Genomic DNA, 25,625 nt, shown 5'->3' with positions numbered 1-25,625 from the left:
TGCTACAACGACCCGGTCCTGCAGGTTTGCCTTATACAACATTAGGAAGATTAGACCCTTCCTGTCAGAGCAAGCAACCCAACTCCTTGTCCAAGCTCTTGTTCTCTCCAGACTGGACTATTGTAATGCTCTCCTGGTGGGCCTTCCTGCATGTACTGTCAAGCCTCTGCAATTGATCCAGAATGCAGCAGCGAGGGTTGTCTTCAATGAGCCAAAAAAAGCTCACGTTACTCCTCTCCTCATCAGGTTACACTGGCTACAAGTAGCTGCTCGCATCAAATTCAAGGTACTGATGCTAGCCTACAAGACGACCACTGGCACGGCACCAACTTACCTAAACTCATTGGTTAAATCTTATGTGCCCTCCAGAAGTTTGCGCTCTGCAAGTGATCGACGCCTTGTGGTACCATCCCAAAGAAGTTCAAAATCACTCTCAAGGACCTTTTCCTGGACTGTGCCCAGCTGGTGGAATGACCTCCCAATCTCAATTCGTACAGCTGAGTCTTTACTCATTTTCAAGAAACAGCTAAAGACTCATCTTTTTCGCCTGCACTTAACCAACTAACACTAGCACTTTTCCTTTTCTTGTCTTTTTATTAAAAAAAAAAAAAAAAAAACTACCTATGCGTTCTATACTAGACTAACTGAGACTTGTCATGGCACTTGTACACTGTTGTTGTTCTCTTGTTGACCTGACTGCTTCTGTTGTTCTCATTTGTAAATCGCTTTGGATAAAAGCGTCTGCTAAATGATTAAATGTAAATGTAAATGTAAATGTAAATGCAGAGACCATTCAGGGGTGTTTCAGTTCGTCCGAATCCACTGTCTGCTCAAAACTCTGGAGTTTTTCTTCAGTCCTGAATTTATGAAAGATAATCCTCTCATTATAACAACAAAGTGTAGACACGATGTACAGTAAATACAATAATTTTGTGCAGTGTAGAGAGATCCATTGATTATAACAGAATTTTCTAAGATTGCGATAAAATAAAATTAGTGCTCAGGGATTATTAAAGGGATAGTTCACAAAATTAAAATTCTGTCATTAATTACTCACCCTCATGTCATTTCAAACCCAAAAGACCTTCGTTAATCTTTGGAACACAAATTAAGATATTTTTGATGAAATCTGAGAGCTCTCTGACCCTCCATAGACAGCAAGGACTTTCTCTAAAATTTGTTTGATATTTATGGCATTTTAACTGGTAACTAATTATATTTGATAATTTTTAGGAATTTCAAATGAATTTTGTAACTGTCAATCATTTTCAAAAATGTTATGCAGGCAGGGTTAATGTCAGAATTGCATCACTTTATTAAATGGCCTTTAAACTTCAGGAGCCATCGTGTACATCAAAAACAGGCAAATAAGCATAAAACATATCCTAGCTTTTACCTAAAATATTCAGATCCAACCCCCTTTATAATCTTTAATATTTTCTTATGTAACTATAATTTAATTAAAAAAAAATCTCAGTAACTTTAATAGATTACAGTTATATTTAATTTGTTATTAAATTGTGTAATCCAATTTAATTTAACTAGCACTATGCACTTGTGCAATTTAATGTAAGTGACAGTAAGAAAACCATTACCTACTATAAATATATTTTTCTCCATAATTACTAAAAAATGTATTTCATAATTCAGAAGGGAGTTACAGATGCAGATGCTTGCACGCTGTCACTGATTATATATTTACCTTTTGTACCTATGTATCTTTTAAATGATGAATTAAACTTGCATTGTCAGGTATTGCATTTACTGAAGATATTAAAAAAGTGCATTTGCCGTAGAACATTATCATCTTGTCATGTGCAATATAATATATGTAAACAAGGTGTTAGCTCGCTCATGAAGTTTGAATGTGAAGAGGTTAGAAAGACAATAGTGCATACAACTGCAAGATAATTCTTGAGGGACAGAGAAAATCCTGTTGCAAGTGCTTTAGTGAGACAAATGCAAAGATAATGTACCATCAAATTCAAAATTTATGGAAATTTTAGATTCATATTCAACATACTAGTCTATGAAAAAAAAAAAAACACAAGAAAGTAATCTGTCCCTGTCCTACACGTTTTTGCATTAAAAGTAGAGTTCACACAAAAAAGAAAATTATGTAATTTCATTTAATAACTGAGTGACTGTCATGTCTTCCCAAACCTGTGATAATGTTGTGTTGGTCCTGACTGACTTTCACTGGAACAACAATGAATGAATGAATGAATGAATGAATGAATTTGTTTATTTATTCATTCTGGGTATGAACTATCCCATTTACACTTTAAGTTAAGTTTCCCTCAAGTTATATAGGCTACTTTAAATGTAACCAAAACCTTTAAAAATCATACAATCACCCCCCAAACTTATTATATCATGTTTTTACATGATGATTATGTTATTTATGGAAAAATTAACTATTGTTGGAGCCACTTACATCTTAAAACCTGTGGTGGACCAGCTTTCCACCAGCATGAAATTCCTTCATTGCATCTTTCGCCTTTACCCCGCTGTCTAGGAAATTCAAAGAGGAATTATTTTGTTGCTGTTGTAAAAATTTAATAATAAAAAAAACAAATAATAACAACCTTTTTAACAGCTAATTAGCTTCTGCCAAAGTCTGTTCCATGATTGATCTTGTTATTCTATCATGTATGAGTCAAGGAAGGATGAAGAATTGTTTTTCTGGATGTGGTGATTTATGAAAAAACACTTGTACTGCACAACAACCAAATAAGAAATTAAACAACGACATTTTTGTGGCAAACTGCTTTAATATTTGGTGTTGAATAAAAGAAGGTGTTTTGATTTCCACACGTGAATCATTTCTGTAACATTCACTAAAGACATTACTGAAAGTTAACGTAGAAGCATAGCAGATGAGCAAAACAATGAAACAAATGAAGTTAAACATTAGCATATTAGTGTTATGTAAAGCAACTGACGCATTAAGCCAAACTTTACAAATTCGTCTAAGGGACTAGTAGTTTTCAAATAAATTATTAATTAAATCCTTTGTTGCTCCAATTTATAAATTTCTAATTCATTTACTTTGTCCAGCGATTACTTTACTTTGTCCAGGTGATTTTGTATGGTGTGACAGTGTGTGCTGTGCATTCATATAACTACTATTTAAAAACGCACCCTAAACACACTTATTTTAATTACTCTTACCTTAAAAAGTCGAAAACTCCCTTGGATCAAATGCAACTGAATTAGGGATTAAATGCACGCTTTTAAAGCGTTACATGCAGCCTAGATATCTATCATATGTGGATTAACCATAGACTGTATAAAACAGGGATTAACACGCAAGTATGTTACAACCTATTACAAATTATGCATATATTTTTATACAGTCTATGGTTTGAACTTGTGCAGGTCGTATACATGTGGATAACTACGCCATGATGTACGGAAAACATTGCGTCATGACGTTTTAGGAAAAAAAAAATGTCAACCACTGAAAGCGGTAGTTGAATGCCCAGGTTAATACCCCCAGAGGGCACTTTGAATACTTGGTTATGCCCTTCGGGCTTTCCAACTCCCCAGCGGTCTTCCAGGCATGATGATTGACAGCTGTCAGAACATTTGGCGTCTTAAATACGATTACGAGAAGTGAGTATTTTTAAGATTATTCACACAAAGTGTTGCAGATGTAGTAGGCTACTATTTAAACAGAAAAGGCATCCATAGCTCAGCGCTAAACATGAGGTGTTTCCATTAGTTTCTTGATTTGAAAATGTGTAGTATTGTTGATCAGCTGTCAGTGTTGCACGTGTATGTGTCGTCACAGCGAAATTAATGTTTGTTCGACAAAAAAAAAAGTTATTTGCATACATGCATCTGTATTGTCTTTCAATAGTGAGAGTAAATGTGGACTGACATGTTGTGTATCAGTTTTTGTAGGATTTGGGCAGAAGCAGACTGATCATGAGCACAGAGACTCATGTGAAGGACATTAAACCTGGACTCAAGAATCTCAATGTCATCTTCATTGTGCTGGAAACAGGTGTCCAAACCACACATTACCTAAATGAACAGAAGGAAGATTCAAGATTCAAGATTTTTATTCGTCACATACACAATTATATAGAGCATATATAACCAGCAGTGAAATGTGAGTCAGGTCCGCTCCATGGACAGTGCAATTATTAAAGAAAACAACAAAGATGAAAATATACATTAATATAGCTATATAAGAATGAAATAAAAGTAAACAATAAAAATATAAGAATAAAATATAAAAAAGATGTATATTGTAGAATTAAATATAGAACGCAAAATAATGTGCATGAAAGTAAACTGTAGTCGTAAATATTAAGATATACAGGGATGTACAATGTGCATATGTGCATTATACTGTAGTCTTAAATATTAAGATATACAGGAATGTACAAGAAGCAAATGTGCAAACAGGGTACACTGTCAGTGTGTCAATGTGAGGCAGTGAATGATGAATATCTTACTGATAGAGTGTACATTAAGCGGAGGCATGAGGATGTTAAGAGGCTGGTTTTGAGTTTAGGAGCCTGATGGCCTGGGGGAAGAAACTCCTCCTAAGTCTCTCGGTTTTTGCCATCAGGCTACGGAAGCGCTTACCAGATGGCAGCAAAGTGAAAAGATGGTTACTGGGGTGGGTGGAGTCTTTGATGATTTTAGCAGCTCTACTTCTGAAGCGTTTGAGGTAGATGTCCTGCAGAGAGGGGAGAGCAGACCCTGAAATGCGCTCAGCTAAGCGCACAACTCTCTGCAGGGCTTTGCAGTCTTGACTGGAGCTGTTCCCATACCACACTGAGATACACTGAGTCAATACAATTTCTATAGCCCTAGAATAGAAAGTTTTCAGTATTGCTGGTGAGACCCTGAATTTCCTCAGCTGTCGCAGATGGTACAGTCTTTGCCTGGCTTTATTAACCTGTATTTGAATGTGAGTAGTCCAAGTCAGGTCCTCTGAGATGTTTACACCAAGGTACTTGAAGCTGCTCATCCTCTCCACAGGGGTCCAGCTCATCATAAGAGGACTATAGGGCTGCTGCCGATAGTGAGCGAGGTTTGTAGGCATTCTTAAACTGAGTGTAGCAATGATCCAGTGTATTCGGTCCTCTGGTTGGACAGGATACATGTTGATAAAAATTAGGCATGACTTGCCTGACTTTGGCTTTATTAAAGTCCCCAGCGATGATAATAGCAGCGTCAGGATGTTTGTTGATGTTGGCGCTGAGCGCATCGTGAAGCTCAGACAAAGCCAAACCGGTGTCTGCTTGTGGTGGGATGTAAACAGCAGTAATGATGAAAACTCGATGAAAACTCCCTAGGCAGATAGAATGGGCGGCAAATAATGGATAAATGTTCCAGATGAGGCGAGCAGGAGCGCGACAGAGTGGAGATATTCCTGGGGTCACACCATTTCTTGTTAATCATGAAACACACTCCCCCGGCTTTGGATTTGCCGGCCTCGGCTGTCCTGTCCATCCTTAAAACAGAGAAGTTTTCAGACAGCGTTACAGCAGCATCCGGGACCAAGGGCGTGAGCCACGTTTCAGACAAACAAAGGATGTTACAGTCCCTAATGTCCCGTTGGAAACTTATCCTGGCTCTAAGATCGTCCATCTTATTCTCCAGAGACTGGACATTGGCGAGCAGAATGCTCGGTAAAGGAGGGCTGTGTGCTCTTTTCCTTAGTCTGTTGCGAATCCCAGCACGTTTCCCGCTGTGTTTCTTGATCCGTCGCCTCGAGTGGTTATTCAGGTGGCCATTGTTCATCTCGGCGTTCCGGAGAATCTCAGATGGCCACGATGGGTTGGAGGATAAAGTGTCCTGAAACAGGTCAGTGAAGCGATGTCCAATGTCCAAAAGTGTTTCCTTTGCGTATACGATCAGTGCAGAGGTAATGTGTGTAAAAAGAGAAAGCAGAAGTAGGTAAAAAAGTAAATAAAAACATAATCTAAGCGGAGCAACCTGGACCGTGACCGGACTCGGCGGCGCCATCTTGTTGATGCATGGCAAATAAACAATGCACGGCAAAAACGAGTGTACAACTGAGTGTACAACGGCTAGAGATAACCCATAATGCACTGTGAGAGTCGTGCGCCGAATCTAATCCCACGTCTCGCCAGAAGATGCTGACTCATTTGACTCATCCATTAATTTTAGCATAATACAACAGATGTACAAATTCATTGTAAATTGATTATGCAATTGTTTAACTATGGTTTATACATAATTTCTGTGACAGAGTTCAAGATAAATCCTTTAATCTTACTACTGGAGCTGCCATTTTAAATGATTATTAAACAGCAAGCAAACTATACAAAAGCGGTAGTCCTTCTGTTGCACTCTGTGTTCGAATTCAATCATTCGTTTTCATTCACTCCTTCAAGTGAACTGTATGAGTGGACTAATGTAGGGTATAGTGATTAGTGAATGAGGCTATAGGGGGCTATTTCAGATATAGCCAGAGTTTCCCCAAAGCAGTGCGAGCAAAGTGTATTGATAGGGATCCGGTGTGTCACATCAAAGTGGATTTTATCATGGCTGGAATGCTTTTTCTGTCGTACCTATGTGCTTGGTATTTATAAAGTACACAAATACCATAATGTTTAACATATAGCTGTTGAAAACTTTTCCAGTTTGTATTTAGTATTAAAATTTTATTTATTGTGAAAATGTTACCTTTTTTTTATACTTTACTTGTTCACTATTACTTCAAAATGTCGCCAGACGTACAATATTTATCATATTTGCACAATAATTTTGACCTCTATACGATGTACTGTAATGATCGGTGAGGTTTTGGAATGGTCTTTGACCTAAAGCTGGACTGAGGGGTTACCTTTGTTAATTTACCATTCCAGAACCTCACTTTAATGGATTATCACCCACTTTGGATTGTATATACACTGGTGGACACTTCTCACATTCACATTGGGACTTACAGCACACAGGAATTCTTAAGGACTGTTTTAATGGTATGGAAAGAAAAGACTCTGTGCTTTTGACAGCCTAGGATTACTAGTTTTATTGTGTTGTTTTAAGTGTCTTGTGAACATTGTAAATACATACTGTATTTGATTTTCACTTTTACTCTTGTTGTTTGACTCATCTTTTTAAACACTCAAATCCCTCACACAGTTTAATCTGACCCCATTTTTAAATTAATGTAATTTAATGGTAATTTTCAGGTCATGTCAAAAAGTTGGTGGTAGATAAATAGCTGTATTCTGTACGTTTGACTCATATACAATAATTTTCTTCCAAATACGATAATTTTGAGCTTCTGGTATGATATTTGGACATTTACAATCTTGCAACACTGTTACTTAACTGAACTATTAAAATGAAATCCACAAGTAAAAAGGAAAGCAGCCTTAAAAATGCAGAGGAACTGTCAGAAAAAAATTAAGCAAAAAAAAAAAAAAAAACCTGGAGAATGCTGATATATAACATGGTAAAGAGGGTAGATGTTCCATATTACATGCAAACAATCACATATCCCAAGAAATGTAGACATTAGTAAATTTTTTATCATTATTTAGATGTCTACATTCGGATACATACATTTGTCATTTGTTTTTCTCCAATGTGTTTACTCCAATTAAAAAATGTAAAAAATATTTTGCTTAAAAATACATATTGTTCAACTCTACTGTAGTTAAAAGTATGAAATGATGATTAAAGTCTACTAGAACTGTTTACTGATAAACAAATAAAAGCACAGTGTTACAGCAAACAATGAATGGCAAAAGTGATACTGTGACACAGTTGTTTGTGACTCAAACTGTGTGTAAATTTGTGTAATTTAGTTTGTTTAGGTTAGGTTTAGGTTAATTAAAGTTCTAAAAATTTTACGTATTTCAGTATTTATGCCTGTAAAATAAGATTTCAATATGCAAAAACCTAGAAGCTCATAATCTGTGAGTGTGAAACATTTATTTGATGAAAATTTATTTGATGGAAAAAAAGTTTATCAAGCTGAGATAAAAGTGAAATGATAAATTCATATTTAGAGTACCCACACAGCAACACATTTCTGTCCTTGTATACTATAGTATAATGCTAAAACAGTAGCAGATATTGTAGTTACTTTCTTAGGCTACATATAAAGGAGTAATTCAGCACATAATGGAATGGTGCAGTTAAAGATGTACTGTATTACAAATGAATATGTCACAGTATATACTGCATGATGCTAAAACAGAAGCATTGTATAATACTGTACAATAAAAAATACATTCTAATACCTTCTGAATCGATAGGAGGAGTTCAAAGTCAAAAGAGTTCAGTGTATTATCTGGTGTCCACTCAGCTCTATGGTTCCTCTGTGATCAGCTGTTTAGGCACGGTTTTGGACAAGGGCTGATGGGATGCAGAAATGCCACAGTGCTTCATCAGACTGATGGTGCCAGCAGAAAAAGGCATCATTGTGGAAATTATAAGAGCCAAGCAGTCTGCCACATCTTTGTTCGGTGCGCATGCCAAAGCCGGAATATGTCCTAAAATGTCAAATCAGTAAAATGTGTCAGAGATATCAGCAAAGTAGCATTTTTTTCACAATCGGCTCTTATTATTGTAAATAACACAGTTAGAAAACAGCTGAGTTACTGTCACACTGCTGATAAAATGTCATTTAGTATCTTTGTTACTTTCATTTAATTTCTACTGAACACTGACACTGTATTTAATATACATATTATTCTACTAGTTTAAGTTATATCCTAAGAAGACACTGTGACAAGTTTGCATTATTCTTATCTGTAAACATTTTTCTGTCCACACTAAAAGTAAAAATGCGGCTTGATATGCAAAATTGGATTTTGGGCCAATGGGATTCCTTTGTTTGAAGGGCTACCTAAGTTAACGTGGCAATTCAGAAATACAAACAAAGTGACTGAATGTAGTCACTTGTGGTTGAGAAATAAAGCTTACATGGCACACCATGTTAGGACACGATGAATTAGAAAATCATTGAAGAGATTATTAAACTAGCAGTTGGTGAGCAGTTGGTTTGTGTGTCTCTTCACACACAAATTCTACTGTACCTACTAGTCAATGCTATTGGTAAATTATTATTAGTAAAGTTAATAGTTTTGGCTCTCTCTCTTGGCAATATGATGGGCATGGGGAAACTCACCATCTTGATCAATGGCCAGAACAATTGCACCTCGAGTAAGCAGCACCTCAACCACAGTGGCTAGACCATTTCTTGCAGCAATATGCAGAGGTCTAATGGTATGTAGATAGAAAAACTTGTGAAAACAACCAAATAATCGATGCATATACACCTATGCAGATGTGAATGCTCACGTTTGAAGTGCCGTGTTTGTGCTATTGATGAAAGCTGGGTCATCAATCTCGGCCAGAATGAGAAGAGCACACATTTCATGACTCTGTTGAGTTAAACGTGATGATCATTTATAATGAAAACTCATTGCACCCAGCATGCCGTTTAATAGGAAACTATGAGTGATGGGGTAATTACTCTTATACAGGCGATATGAAGTGCTGAGTTCCTGTTGATGTCCAGCAGCATGAGGTCTGCCCCGGCCTGATGAAGCAAGATATCTGCAACCAAAAGTCTGAGCTGATCACTTAAGACTACTCGATAAAGATAACACATGTACTACATCTTTTAAAACCAGTGTTATATACAGTATGCAACAATTCTCCATGATATAAAGCTCTTTTGACAATACAAGTTTTAACAATACAAACCCACAGCAGAAGTATGCCCATTCTCAGCAGCAAGCATTAATGCAGAGCGCCCTGAATAATCGACCGCGTTTACATCTGAGCCGCAGGTCAATGCCAACTGCAGCGCTGCAACATTTCCTGCATACGCAGATGCATGTAAAGGAGTCCTGCAGATAAAATAATAAAAACAACAATAGTAATTCTGAAATATTGGCGGCTTTTTGAAATCAGCTTTTAAAAAGGGAGCCTCTTATTTGTCTAAATTTGCTACAACAGTATGTTTGGAAAAAGATTTGAAGTGGACAACAGACATACAGTACATACCTTCCTTTGCCATCTATGAGGTTCATAATTTTTGTTCCCATAGTTTCAATAAGCAGTCGAGCAGCACCATCGTGACCAGCAATTCTGTGGCAAAAGGAAGAGGAAATGGATCTTATCATGGAAAGTGTTCACAGACATTTTGAAGATGAGGTGAGGATCACTCACAGTGCACAGTGCAGTGGTGTGAAGGTGTTTCCTTCCTGAAAGCTTGATGGCCTATATTCAAGTAAAGCTTCTAGACAGTCACTGTGCCCTAAAAAAATACAAAAAATACTTATTTTTAAGTTGCAAACAAGAGATTTGTAATTCATTAGTATAATACTCAGCTGATGTTTCTCTACTGGAATGGAAAGTCATCTTACCATGGTAAGCAGCCCAGTGAGTAGGTGTGTAGGCACTGTAGTCTAGCAGAGAGTCAAGGGGGTCTGAGAGTGATGCCGCTTCAAGTAAAGGACGCAGCAGCCATGCGTGACCACAAGAGGCAGCCAAGTGCAAAGGACTTCTGCCATAAACGTCCCTGCACAGAGAGAAGGCTCCATGCGCCAGCAAAGCCGAGACACACTCTTCACTACCAACTACTGCCTGGAACACACAGAGGAGACCTGAATAATACAGAGGAGTTTTCTGAATAATAAATTATACTTTTCAAGTATTTTTGGTAGTCCCACATTTGATTTTATCACATCGCTAAAGGAATCTACAAATTTTGCAATAGAAAGTAAGTCACTACTCAGGAAAAGGTTGAAATACAATTCAGAAAGAATGTCTTGAGTAGCCATCTAAATTTAGTCTCCTGGTCAACATAATGTTGAAATAGGTTAATGACTAAAATAATTTGGCAACTAAATCTTTCATTTTAGGATCTACCGTATTGATTCCCACATAATTTACATACAAACATACATTAGTATTAGAATGTTTTATTATAAGAATGTATTATTATACTACATTATTTTAGAAAGTATAATTTGATTAAAATTCTTCTGATATTCATTCAGTACCTGCTGACTGTATCCTCATCTTATTAAATGTATTCATTTTATTTTAGCTGACGCTTTTATTATAAAGCTGCTTCTAACTTGACAGTAGGAAAAAGCACATCTTTAACATGAATATAAATGAATGTTTCAGCTGTCATCACAGAATGGGAGGTGGCTTGTAAATCCAGTCTATTCACAGAAGTCAGTAGACCTATTTTTGTCTTCAGTTCAGTCAGTAGTTGCGAAGCACTCCTATATTAAGTTGTGGGGCCAGCAAGGCTAGTTGAGCTACTTTGGCATGTCATTAATTGTGAAAAAATATTTAATCTAACCTACTTCCTACGTATGAACAGTATGGCACTGTAGATTACACATCAGTAACAAACCACCTGTACTTGATTTGCATGTCACGTAAAACCCTACAACTGTATTTGTCCACCAACCAATTGAATGAAATAAGCTAAGATAACTGAATACAAGCAACAAGGCAAAACACATTTTAGTGGAGTAAAGATTTTGTGATTTTTTTCTCTTCATCTTATATATTATTTAGGAGGAGTTCAAAGAAGTTACACTAGGAGTGAAAAGAAATAAGGGGAACAAGAATCTCTCAAAATAGATAAATAAAGTGAGAAATAAATGGATATTTCACATTGCGAGAGCAACCTATTACAAATTACTTTTGTAGCTGTGGTCTGTGGTCAGATGAGATTCAATCGTGATTTGATCACAGAAAACACACGCCAGTGTTTTTCACAAAGCACCCCTTCAAATCCTTTGCAAAGCCCATGACTCCTATAATTAGGCCACATGTGTTGACCTGTCCTCACTACAGAGCTTAGATCTGCTGACATCTTTCCCACTTTTAAACCCAAGTGTCCAAAGTTAAGTTTGGAGATGATTCCAATTCACAATATGTTGCCAAATGTGAAACATAGAAGGGCTGTTAAAATGAAATGGATATCTTGTGGGATTAGTTAGTTGGAATGACTGAACTCTGGGGTTGTACCGTTTAAAGACCAAAGAATTCAGTTTTTTAGTACTGCCTACACACCTTAAATTCCCTGCAAATATTCAGATACACAAACCAAACACATGGATATGTACTGTATGTGCAAACCATAAACTTACTGCGCGATGCAATGCAGTGTGGCTTCTTCTGTCTCTAGTGTCTGGATTACTTCCTCTCTCAAGCAGCATGTGGACACAGTCAATGTGACTGCCCAGTGTAGCCAACATCAATGGAGTCCTACAGATACCATCAAACTATGTTTATAATAGCAATACTTCAAACAATTCAAAAAAGGAACAAAGGGAGAAAAAGGGGGAAACAATATATTAATGGATTCTCAAGCATAGAACTGAACGTTGAGACAGGAAAAGACTTGAATGTGCAGTTTTGAATGCTTGGCATTGTAAATGGATATGTGAGGCTTGCATGCAGCTGCTCGGCCAAGGAAAAACCCATTCCATGAAGCTCCCAGTGGACAGCTTTGGCCAGTGGAAATCTGGAAGCAATGAAATCTGCAGAGCATTGGGGACTATTACGCACCATATGCTTCAGCACTCGGTGATCCCTCTCTGTGAATTTACCTGGCCTTCTGCTTCTGCTCCACTTTCCAATAATACAATGTACAGGCTATGAAAATGAACCATTTTATTTACGTTTGTAAATCCAGACTGCTTGGTTTGGTGCTTGATTTTACCTGTGGCAATGGGTGTGGTTGAAACACTTGAATATACTGTATATATAAATATATATTATATATTAATATATAGATTTTTGTCTGAAAACAGCCAGTGCGCAACACAGAGATCTGATCTGATCATCCTCAGTCTGTCTGGAAGGACATGAAGAAACAAAACAAACTGACAGACTCAATCCAGAGAACTGTGGCAACGTCTCCAACATGCTGCATTCGTAATTTGTGCCCTGCCATTTTTACAAGTCTGACACTCTGACATTTTTACAAGTCCGACTCTCTTACCATTAGGTCACAACTTCCCTTAGGAATCACCTAAATTCTACCAGCATGTTACTGTCCCCACAAGGCACAGCAGTAAACAATCATGTCTAGACTGATGTACAGGATGCTCAGAGATGAACACTTGGAGACTAATGATCTAGGAATACTTAGAGACCCTCAGCGCATGTGAAAAGGGCTGAAAGAACAGACAGCAGTTCTCCTTTTACTGCAAAGAACAACATTTTTTTGCATGTTTTGAGGACTAACAGCACCCCAGTCATGAAAATGAACTCACCAGCAGATGAACAGGAGCTAACATCAGCTGAAGTAAATAGGGCTCTGCAAAGAGTTTAACCCATGCAAGGCTGCTGGCCCAAATGGCACCCCCAAATGGCTGAAAGAACCCTTGATCTAGCTGATTGATGTCCTTATGAATATCTTTTAACTATTCGTTAGTACAGTCTGTTGTGCCAGCATACTTCAAAAATGCCACCATCACCCCATGGCATAGAAATAATCAATAACCTGCCTTTATGACTACGACCCTGTGGCACTCACACCAACTGCCATGAAGTGCCTCGAGCAGCTAGTCATGACTCACATCAAGACCATCATCCCACCCACACTGGACCTTTTACAGTCTGCCTTCAAGTGCAACTGCAAATGCCATATCATGTCACATCCTCTCAGGCACAAAGTCAGAATGCTGTTCATTGACTTGAGCTCACCCTGCAACTGGATCCTGGACTTCCTGACTAACGGAAATGAGTCTGAAATAAGGCCTGTGTTCTCAGCACCTTGATGTTCATGTTACTCATTCTTGATGACTGTGTTGGCCAGTATCAGAAAAAACACATTATCAAGGCTGTTAGAGTCCACCATTATTATCCAAAATACATATTATAAACATACGTTTTTAGCTGAGTTTTGAGGGTTGACAAAGAAGATATATTACGAAGTGTAAGGGGAAACATAGCAGTCGTCATTTACTTCCGACATCTGAGCCGCTGAAGACGCAGTGGATTACATTTGTTTTTTAAGGGAATGTGGATCCCGTACTACCTAAATATGTTTATGTTTGAAAAAAAAAATTCTTGTTCACCAACAGAAGAAGTGAGTATAAGGTTGTTTTATGAATCTTCCTTGAAAATCGCCTTTTCTAATAATGTGCTAATTCCATGGCTAAAGTTAACAGTCTCTTAAAAGAACTTGTTGCACCCGAGCGGCAACCTCTCGCTCTCTCTCGTGAGGGCAACAAGGAAGTGACTAAAACTGCAATTCATAGACTGGCCGCTTGAGGCTGGCTGCAAAAGGGAGTCAATCCCATAGACTCCCCATGTTAAAGGTGCTCTAAGCGATGCCGGGAGTCGTAACTTCTTGTTGACGTTCAAATTGTTGTCAAACAAAACGGAGGCTAGCTAGACCCCTCCTCTTCATCCGTGCACTAACCCCCCAAACCCCAACCCCAAATCTTTCTTGTCGGTTATTGGCTGGAACAGTTTCTTATGTTTTGTGGTGCGGGTGAGCCCAGTTTGTTTTTATTGTTGTTTGTGGAGCCTGTGGTGTCTAGAGACACCCCGTTTTTTTACAGTGTGTTCAGGGGACAAGCAACTAGCGGATAGTGAGGAGATGTTTGCTGGATGTGACAAAAAATGTTTTGGCCTAAAAAATGTGTGACATCACTTAGAGCACCTTTAAAATGTCCAACTTTACAGCAGAAAAAATTTTTACAGCCTGGTGCAAAAAATGATTTTGCCCTTCACGACAACTGTGAGGAGGGTGAATTTTTTTATAACTCATCCGTTTAAATTATATTAATCCTTAAAGTTCTGCATAATTAAGGGTGTGGCCACTAGAGTGACAGGTGGATTGCCGCTGCTGTCACCGCTGTCGAGCTAGGTGGGCGTGGCTTCAGCAACCAGCTCTTGCCTTTTTGCCTATTTTTGATTACCCTGGAGTGACGCGTGGTGACGTGCTGCCAAGATGCTGCCAAGATTATTTGTTTTACACTACCATTGAGAAATTTCAACCAAAGTATGTTATAAACTTTTCATGAAGACCCTAAAGAATCATAACAAACTGTGGAAAATGGGCATCTGATGTCCCCTTTAAAGCAGTACTGGGGTGATGCTTGCTTGTAAGTCGACTTCCCTGTTCTGTTTCTGTGATTTTCTGCTTAATTTTGTAATTTTGTAAATGCAGTATATGATCATGCTATATTGTCATGCTATATCACTGAAGTGAATGTTGAAATGGCACTTACTGTGCATGTATGTCCATGAGGTCAATTATGTCATCTTTTTCGTCTCTTTTCAACATCATGAGCAGGCAGTCAGTTTGACCATTGGCAGCTATGAGGAAAAATCAGTGGGTTAAAGTTAAAAATGTGATTTGGCCCTTCCACAGATCTGCAATGATGTATGTCTAACTGAGCTTTAACAAACCAAACATTTGATTCGACTGTCACAACCAAAATGATTAAAAAATAGTTTGAAAACTAGTTTCAATTACACAGTAATTTATCAAATTTATAAAATTATTATGCTATATAAGTAGAGTGCCTTTACTTATTGAACCTTTGAACTAACTTCTCAGTCATTACCCATTACAAATTCTTTGTTCCTTTACATGTTAATATCTTTACACACCTGCAGCATGTAGTGGTGTCCATCTGTGGCTGTGCTCTCTGATGGCATACGACGCTCCTTGAAGCAGCAGCAGCTCCACACAGGGGCCGTGACCTCTCAGAGCAGCCATATACAGAGCTGTATGACCCCTGGGATCCTTTATGTCTACATTAACCAGTGTTTCGGACAGCACCTGAAGAGCCTCACTGTGACCATTATACGCCTGATAGAAACAATTGATCAGGGTTGGGCAAAATTCATATCTTGGTTTACTATCAATTCATGAGTAACTTAAATAGAATTGGCTTATCTACACAGGAAGTTTTAATTGGTTTTTGAATCGAAATAATCGATAGAGAGAAGAATTTACTGGATTACTCCAACTGGCAAAGGCTTATTTTTTTATGTCTTTGCAAATTTCCCCTTTCTAGTTAACAAAAAATACATTTGTATCAGTTCCATTAATTTCAATTCATTTTAATTCTACTTAAATTAAAAATCCACTTTTTAATGACAACTGCATCAGAGAAAAAGAGAGAAAAGAGATATGACTGGAGATGGAGTACTCACCGCTAAGTGAAAGGGACTCACTGGAACACAACTTTCCACATCTTCCACACATTTGAAAGACATTTCTATGAGCTAATAAGAAATGTTTATTGTGAGTTCACTCAAAGTGACAAACAGAACGAGGTAAAAGTAGCTTAGTTGTGTGCCAGCCAGTGCATTAGATAACAAAATACCAAAGAAAGTGGCATCAGCAAACAAATGATTTTCCAAATAGATTTTCTCAGACATAACATTGGTAAACCAAGCTAAGATACTCAGTTTCTTCTAAAGAGTACCCACAGTTATAGTTTCCCTTCATATTAATTATAGTCATGTTCCATGTTTCATTAAAGGGGTCCTATTATGCTCTTTTACAAAGGCTTGATTTTGTTTTGGGGGTGTACTAGAACAGGCTCTCATGCTAGGTTGTTCGAAAAAAACACATTATTTTTCGCATATTTTACATTATTACAACACGTCTCTCCCCAGTCTGGCATGAACGGCTCAAATGGTTCCTGTATCAAATGAAGGCCCGCCTTCTGAAATACAAAATGTGCTGTGATTGGTTAGCTGGGTCAGTGTGTGTTGTGATTGGCAGCACTTGGTGCCTGGTCAGGAAAAATCACGCCCCTTACCATAGCCGCCGGCTGCAAGCTTCAGTGTAAATACTTCGTCAAAATCAAATAAATTTGAGCACAATTTAAACCCAATTCAATGTTAATCTGCCTTGGGAAAGCTAGCATGTCTCTGACAGTGATAACACTCACTGCCTTGTCCAGTGCAGCTCAACCAGCTCTCGTCCCATTCGTCGGTCTTTGTGATATCACGAATCCTGGAAAATATTTGTTGTAGTCCAAACGAATCGTTCATTGTAGTTTTTGAAAAGTGATTTCTGTTCAATAAAATATCTCCTTTTGCAGATCTTTATTTACGGTCAAACAGCAACATTACAGACTAACTAAAGTTGAAAAAGGACCCCTTTAATGTTTAACAATAACATTGTGTCTCAAATCTACTGAGCCCCGCACATGACAAGCAAGAAAAAATTAATTGCACGCATAATTTACAAATTCATTCCCTCGATGTACTTAAACGTGCACACAGTTAATATTTTGTTCCCTCGATTTTCTAAATCATTCCCTCAATTTGCTAAATCGTGTGCACAATTTATAAATCTAGAGAACTAAATAGTAAATCATGCACACAATTTAGCCTAATATATTTTTCCTGCATTCCATATGCTGGGCTCAGTACAATTCTTTTTTTTTTCAAAAAACAATACTTGTTTACTTGTAACATTTTAACACTATGGGTCAGATTTACTAACAGCTGTCCTTATTGCTGTCCTAATTGCATAGGCATTTGTATATGTTTCCCCTTCAGACACAACATCTATGGGAGGAGAGTATTTAAATGAGTCATGCACTCTGATTCACTAAGGTTTGTGATAGTCTATTTACTGCTATGTGCAAAATTATTTAACACTGCAAAAAACAAGTCTTAACCTATTAAAAAAAACATGCACCTGTTCATCATAAGATCTGCTGTAACCCTATAATATTCTGCATTTCTGTATGGATTCCAGATGATTTCCAAAGATTTCCCGAATCGTTATGGAAATGATCAGGCTTTATCCGCGTCCTTTAATGTGCACATATCAGTGCAGAACACTTCCATTTGGGTTTTTATGGGATTGCAATCTCATGCTAATCTATTTCCATCATATCAAACTTAAGAAACTATTGGTTTCACTTTATTTTGATGGTCCCTTTAGCTCATCCTGTTGACTATATGAAATGCTGCACTTACATGTTCACTAAAATAAAAAGTGCTTAAATTAAAATAAAGTGCTACCACTACTTTTGTGAAATGATTCACTTAAAATTTCTGCTTGTGCTATATTTATTTAAAATAAAAGCCACTTCATTTAAAGTCGACATGGAATGGAAATTAATATTTATTTCTAATTGCATTTTGCTGATCTCTCCTGTAAACGATTCATCCATGCATAGTTTTATCAAAATAAAATAGTTTTGACATTCAAATGTCAGTTTTGATGTATGCTTTTTCCACTAGACAGAACTGGCAGGTGTGAAAACTACATATCAAACTAAAAGCCACACAAAATTCTACTCATATATGGTATACCATGAAAAGAGTTTTCTCACCAATTTTAGGTTGTGTCTGTGACCACAGGCAGCTGCGTAGTGGACCGGACTGAAGCCTTTACTGTCACGCAGTGTTGGGTCAGCACCACTACGCAAAAGAAACTCCAAACACCTGTAAGAACATGTAACACATAAGGGGTCATGTACAATAAAGCTTATTAACAGTTAGTCATTTTATTTTCAAATCCCAAAAGATGTTTACCACTGAGCTTCTTCATCTGTCTCACTGTCAGGACAGTTCTGTTCAACTCTGTTGGAGAAAAAATATACACAAAGTTAAGTCATATTTGAAATTAGTTGAATAAATAAATATGAATTTGTACTGGTATAAACAAACAGAAAATAATGATCATTTTAGTCTGTTCCTCACACAAATCTTTTCCTATGGCTTCTGACGACTTGAAATACACTGAATTCATTGTATGGACTATTTATGCATTGTATTCATTAAAATTGCACAGAATAGGCTGTCGGGTGCTTTCATTTAGAGTTTTCCTTCCGCAGATGAAACACATAGTTCTATAAATAATGACAGTATTAAAATTTTTGGTGACACATGGAAAATGTCAAAACACCCAAATAAATGAGCCTACTGATTCTACCCACTACACTTCAGCTTCAGTCCTGTGTTTATTGAACAAAAGAGCAGAACAACAGTCTGAAAGTGAGTCGAGGACCAAAATTAAGGGTCAATATGACTAAGAGAGCTACCAGAGAGAAATCACAGAGAGAGTGCAGCATCTGGGCACACACACATGAAAATTAGAGAGCAGGTGGACAGAGAATGGCAACAGAGCTTAACAGGACTGGACAAGACAAGACTAGCCTGGACTTAGTCAGCAAAAAATAATCTTGTAAAGGAACAAAAGACTAGATGGTAATAAAAAGCAGAGGAACAGTATAGGGCTGACATAACAAAATGTGGAAAAATGCAGGGGTCTGAATCCTTTCCAAATCAGCTGTTTGTAGGGCAGTGTTATAAGTGTTATGCCTGTGTGAGATTTGGGCAGCAGCTGCGTAGTGCAGTGGACTGCATCCATTCACATCCAGTTCATTAACATCAGCTCCAGCTTTCACCAGAGCCACTGTACACAGATATGAGCCGTTCACTGATGTGTAGTGCAAAGGAGACCTGTGAAGAATTCAATAAAAGATTTAACACTCTTTCTAGGTCACTAAGCTTTATGTAACTTTATGACATTGTTCATTTTAAAAATAAATCTGATTTCCCTGTTTGTATTAGTGCTGTCAAAGGATTAATCGCATCCAAATTAAATGTTTTTGTTTACATTATGTGTGTGTACTGTGTATATTTATTTTGTATATATAATTATATATAAAAACACACATGCTACAGTATAATATATTCAAGAAAAATATATTGTTTATATATTAAATATATTTACATACAATATAACTTATATGAATATAAGTATATACATGTAAATATTTTCTATATATATATATATACTGTATGTGTATGTATTTATGTATACATAGATATATGTAGTGCATTCCCATAAATTATGTAAACAAATTTTTTGTTTTGGATGTGCTTAATCGCAGCACTAGTTTGTATTACAGCATATTAGATGAGTTAAAATGCTCTTTGAAAAATCCTTTAAACATACTGAGATAATACAGATCATAGGTGTTCTGTCCATGCCAGCTTGAGTGCATTTAGCCATTACAAAATATTATCTGAAGCATTTTCACTATTGGTTTTTATGAATCTGCGTGAAAATATGTAACTATATACATACATTTTATTTATTAATAAAGACTTTACCTTCCAAAATTGTCCTTTTTATTCAAAGCAGCACCACTTTTTAACAGCAATTTAAGACATTCAACATTTCTGTCAGTGAACAAATTGAAAAACAAAGTATGAATAACAAAATTGTTAATTAAAGAAATATAGCTTACAAACTACAAGCACATAAGTGGTAGACATTTAGCATACCCGCCTGAAGCAGCTGCATGCAAACATGTCCTTCCCAGGCCGTCCACGGTGTTTACATCAAACCCTGCCAAGAGTAGATGTCTGTTAGACAAACATACATTCTTAGATGGGTGACATATATCTGGTTTAATGTCAAAGCAATGGGATAGTGCTCATGCATTATTTTGGATATAAGCATCTGTCATATGTATATGATTTTTACCTGAGGAAAGTAACTTTTGACAACAGTCTGAAAATCCGTAAAACACTGTCAAGTGCAATGGAGTCATGCCATTAATGCCTCGCCTATGAGATGGACAGTTATTGTAAAAGCATATTACGATTTAATAATAAGAATTGCATTTTTAAACATATTCTCAAGATAAACTGTAGATATGTCATGACTGAAACCATCAAATTCGTGCTGTAGCCAATAATTACTTTCAATTCATTCATAGGCTCATTCAAAAAATATAGCAACATAATATTTAGGAAGGCTTAGATTTAAGATAATTGAACATTTTAATTACTGACTAAGCATGACTAAACTGCGTGAATCCACATACATGCAAACTGCAATAAATGGAAGTGGACACAGACTCAAAAGAGTCGGTTCTGCTGAGGTAGGTCTCTGTATTTGAATGGTTTTGTTAAGACACACCTGGCCACATCCGCACCGTTATTCAAGAGTGTAGTGATGAGCAACTCATGACCACGTTTAGCAGCAGAGTGAAGAGGAGTATTACCATATTTATCAACACACTCCACCTCTGCACCTGCAAGAGAAAAAAAAAAAAGAGACATTTACAATTGTGATGGTACTGTAGTGTGTCATGGTGTCATTTATGACAGTGTAAGAATGTTTAGTTAATGTGCGTTAACAATATGAAGTAATCCTTTACAATTACAAGCCTTTACATAGCACTGCTAAGCTAGTCCACCAGTGAGTCAAGTAAAGTCATTTCTAACCCTACAGAGCTTTTTACAGTGTACTTTTTTGAACAGTAGCTCAACAGGAAATTACTGCTGTAAAACTGTACTGCTGTGAGTGTGGCTTTACCATTTTGAAGGAGTATCTGGGAACGGGTGAAGTGTCCGTGAATGGCAGCCACATGCAAAGGACTCTTCCCGGATTTATTCTGAAATCAAAGCAAGAAAGGTCAAAGAGAAACACTGCGACAATCGCCAGCTCATTTCGAGTTCATGTCTACTGACCGGAATGTGAACATTTGCCCCGTTATTGACCAGCAGCTCCAGACACAAGGCTCCTTCAGCGGAGGCAGCAGACAGGTGCAGCGGTGTACAGCCACGCACGTTTGATCGGTTAACACTGGCACCACAGTTAACCAGCTCATTAGCTACAGCCCTTTGCCCAGCGTAACAAACCATGTGGAGAGCACTGTTACCAGAGCCATCTGCTTCATCGATCTAACAGACAAAACTTAAATCACAATGGATTCTGTCTCATTTCACTCATCATTCAAATTATTTTATGACATGACACCCATATCTGCTACTTGCCTAAAAAGACAGGTTTGTGATGCTCAGCCATGGTGACCATGTGACAAGACAATGAAAACATGACACATAAACAAGCAGGAAACAGAGATCTGGCACTAATATATGAGCCCTCACCTCTGCTCCATGTTTCAGCAGGTACTTGACCACTTCAGTGTGTCCCCCAAGAGCAGCCGCATGTAGAGGGGTAAACCCCTGCTTGTCCCTGCAGGACACATCAGCGCTGCACGCTACTAAGAGCTTGACAACCTCCAGATGCCCTGAACAACAGACACAACCACATAACACACTGGTGAAATGAAATATATTCAGATCAGACTTCTATATGTGACTCTGGACCACAAAACCTGTCATAAGCGTCTTTATTTTTTATTATTGAGATTTATACATTATACATAAATAAGCTTTCCGTTGATGTATGGTTTGTTAAGATAAGACAATATTTGGCTGAGATTCCAGAGAAAATCTGGAATCTGAGGGTGCATAAAAATCAAAATACTGAGAAAATTGCCTTTAAAATTGTCCAATTGAAATACTTAGCAATGCATATTACTAATCGAACATTAGGTTTTGACATATTTATGGTAGGAAATTTACAAAATATCTTAATTTATAATTAATATACTCATGATTTTTGGCATAAAAGAAAAATCTTTGGGTCCCATTTTGACCCATGCAATGCATTGTATATGCCTGTGCTACTTATGACTGGTTTTGTGCTCCAGGGTCAAATATAATAAACATATTAACTGAGGCAGGAATTCAAAGTCAGAGGAGCAGATACCTAGATAAGAAGCCAAATGGATAGGCTGTCTGTCCTTTATGTCTCGGGCACTCACGTTGGCTCCTTTATTTAGGAGCATGGTCACTGTCTAAGAACATTATTATTAATTAGTCTTCAAGACTGTTTTTCTTCTTTCTTAACATGCACACCTGAAGGAATGAAGTGTTTCGGATAAATCCTGCTATTCAGTATCAGCTCTTGCCAAACCTCTGCGTGTCCACTGTGGACAGCATGATGTAAAGCGCTTCTCCCGAAGCGATCAGCTGCATCCAGACTGCTCACGTAAGGAATCAGAATCTGGACACACTTCATGGCTCTGTTGGCTGCAGCTACATGCAGCGGCGTCTGACAGAACCGGTCCTGTGCATTCACTTCAGCTCCCTTTCTCAAAAGCAGCCCAACAGACTCCTGCATTTAAAGTAATACAAAATGAGAGACAAAAACACAATAAACAGCAAAATTATTTACTTACTTCATTCTGAGAGGCAGCTGCTCGATGCAGAGGAGTCAGCCACTCCTGGTCTTTAGCATTGACATCAGCACCTGAGACCACAACATCACAGGCAATCAAAGACTAAATACAGTGTTAAAGGCTAAACATTCAAACACTTCAGTATAGCAACCAATTCTTTATATTAACTAGTTGCTTATTAGCATGTCTTTTATTAACATATTTGCTGTTTATTAGTACTTCTAAAGCACTTATTCTGCATGAGCATATTCTTCATTCCTTCATTCCTACAATCCTACACAATACTGAAACTTAACAACTACCTTACGAACTATTAATAAGCAGTAAATTAGGAGTTTATTGATGCAAATATCGTTGTTAATAGATAAGTTAATGGTGAGAACTGGACATTTAAAATAAAGTGTGACCCAAAATGAACTTCGTTAATTCTTTTTTTTTATGAAGAAGTCTCTTATACTCACCAGGGCTGTATTTGTTTGATCAAATGCAGTAAAAAGAGTATTGTGAAATACTATTACAGTTTAAAAGAGACGTTTTCTACTGACGCAATGGCAAAGCTGAATTTTTAGCATTACTCCAGTCTTCAGTGTCATATGATCCTTCAGAAAGTATATGTTAAAGTTATAATTATGTTAAAGAATTATTTGAGAATTTATTATTATAAATGTTGAAACAAGTTGTGCTGCTTCATATTTTTGTGTAAACCGGAACAAACTGCGATTAAAAAATCTGTGGTAATTACAATAAAAATAAAAATAAACAATAAAAAGAATACCCTTATTCTGCAAGGACATTGAATTAATTAGAAAATAAATTTAATAAAAAACTGCAAAAACAGTTTATTATTATTCATTTTTAATTCCTTATTATTAAAACCATTATAAATAACTGAGCACAAATAACAACTGATAATAAGTGAACCACAAATCAGCATGATTTCTGAAGGATCATGTGAGTAACAGCTGCTGAAATTTCAGCTTTATGGCAATACATAAAAATAAAACTACAATTTAAAAAAATAATTCTGATTATTTCGATTATCAAATTATTTCATTATTTTAAGTTGTACTACTAATGCACAATAAATCCTTTTTATTGTATTTGTGGTGAAACTTGTCAAAACATTGACTGGTATTGTAACTTCTGCAATAAAGCACAATTAAATGAATATCTTTTTATACATGTACAAGGACATACAGTCATGTAAAACAACCAGTGTGGTTTGCTGTCCATGTCTGTAACTGTTAGTCCATATTCAAACCTCCGATCGTGAAAATCCTGATCTCACCTGAACTGATGAGGAGGTCCATGATATAAACACCACCAACATAAGCTGCAGCATGCAACGCAGTGCGCCACTCGTGGTCCTGCAACAACAAATGACTGTATCTCACGTTATAAGGTAAAATGTTTGTATTCACTCTACATTTTAAATCAAAAGTATTTCATAATTTTAGTAATCAGGATTTATGGTTTCTTACAAAGAAATAAAAGGATTAAAGGAATTTTGAAAAACCAAAACATTTCTGCAAATGAGGAAAATAGTTCTTTGCGTACCAGTTCATTGACTTCTTCATTTTGCTCCAACAAAAATTCCACCATTTCAACATTCTGGCTAAAAACTGCCTGGACCAGGAGTGACTAAAAGAGAGAAAGACAGACAGATTCAGGATCAGGATCAGAGTAGCCACACTTTAGCAGGGCTGGGAATTCTGCTTCAAAAACATAGCTCTGGATTTGAGTATATGAAATATAATGGAAGTTAAATTGGAACTTTTTATGGTCCCCACAAAACTTTGTATCTTTTATGCTGCTGAAGCCAAAGGGGATCATCAACTATTCTGTTACCAATATTCTTCAAAATATGTTCTTTTGTCTTGGGCAGAAGAAAGGAATCCAGGAACAACTTAATGGTGAGTAAACATTTTTTCATTTAGGTGAAATATCCCTTTAAGCCTTTGGTCAGTTTCATTTCTGTTTGTTTCTATTCATTTAAAAGTTCTGAATCAAAAACAAATGTTTTGTTAACTATATAAAAAAAAAGCTTTTGCCATTTCAGAGGCAAAACTAGTAATTACTTTTTAGTACAATGTTAAGTAAACATACTCAAAAAAAAAAGGTTGAAAAGTTTGCATGTATACACATATAGCTATATATCGCAAATTATTTCCGTCCACTAAAGCCAGCTAATGACCGACATATGGTTGTTCACTGACAGCGCAATTTTACTATTACGAGACAGGTTCAACCAGAGCCGAGATCTGGGTATAACTAGTTTTACAGTGACAGTTTTCCTCTAGCTGTATTTAAGGGAAGTATATAAAAAAAACTGAAACTATATAGACTACTAGAGAGAGCAAGTCATACTAAGACTGCCCTTCCATGCTGCTGACAAAACTAAAGCGAAAAGCAGTTCTGGACGCTTACCTGCTCTCTTATCTTTAATATTCCCATCTCGACAGATTAGTCAGGTCGGAGTTTATTCATTAGGATATGATCGTGAAGAAATGATTCTATGTTTTAGGCCGTTAATAGTGAACGGATTCACTAGAAGAGCAACTGCGCTGTAACATGAAGCCGCTGCTTTACAGCTCCATCTAC

The 25,625-nt window shown here is 37.0% G+C and overlaps 1 protein-coding gene across 1 annotated transcript; it reads right to left on the bottom strand.

Moving 5' to 3' along the window:
• Nucleotides 1–7,966: 7,966 nt before the first annotated feature.
• LOC132126193 (serine/threonine-protein phosphatase 6 regulatory ankyrin repeat subunit C-like) lies at nucleotides 7,967–25,625 on the bottom strand. Its single transcript, XM_059537327.1, has 29 exons — nucleotides 25,452–25,625; nucleotides 24,582–24,665; nucleotides 24,313–24,391; nucleotides 23,025–23,095; nucleotides 22,760–22,960; nucleotides 22,553–22,640; nucleotides 21,886–22,028; nucleotides 21,466–21,678; nucleotides 21,311–21,389; nucleotides 20,912–21,026; nucleotides 20,474–20,556; nucleotides 20,272–20,335; nucleotides 20,098–20,166; nucleotides 19,206–19,440; nucleotides 18,911–18,966; nucleotides 18,511–18,558; nucleotides 18,309–18,420; nucleotides 16,162–16,233; nucleotides 15,613–15,814; nucleotides 15,228–15,315; nucleotides 12,129–12,246; nucleotides 10,380–10,599; nucleotides 10,183–10,270; nucleotides 10,018–10,101; nucleotides 9,715–9,860; nucleotides 9,482–9,564; nucleotides 9,307–9,389; nucleotides 9,134–9,225; nucleotides 7,967–8,495 (listed from the first exon to the last, which is right to left on the bottom strand). Exons 1-29 carry the CDS (start codon nucleotides 25,476–25,478, stop codon nucleotides 8,311–8,313), a joined length of 3,228 nt encoding a protein of 1,075 aa, XP_059393310.1. The 5' UTR covers nucleotides 25,479–25,625; the 3' UTR covers nucleotides 7,967–8,310.

Source organism: Carassius carassius, chromosome 44, assembly GCF_963082965.1.
Source record: "Carassius carassius chromosome 44, fCarCar2.1, whole genome shotgun sequence".
NCBI classification, from domain to species: domain Eukaryota; kingdom Metazoa; phylum Chordata; class Actinopteri; order Cypriniformes; family Cyprinidae; genus Carassius; species Carassius carassius.
Note: the sequence above shows the minus strand (reverse complement) of the source record. Positions and strands in the feature narration are given on the sequence as shown.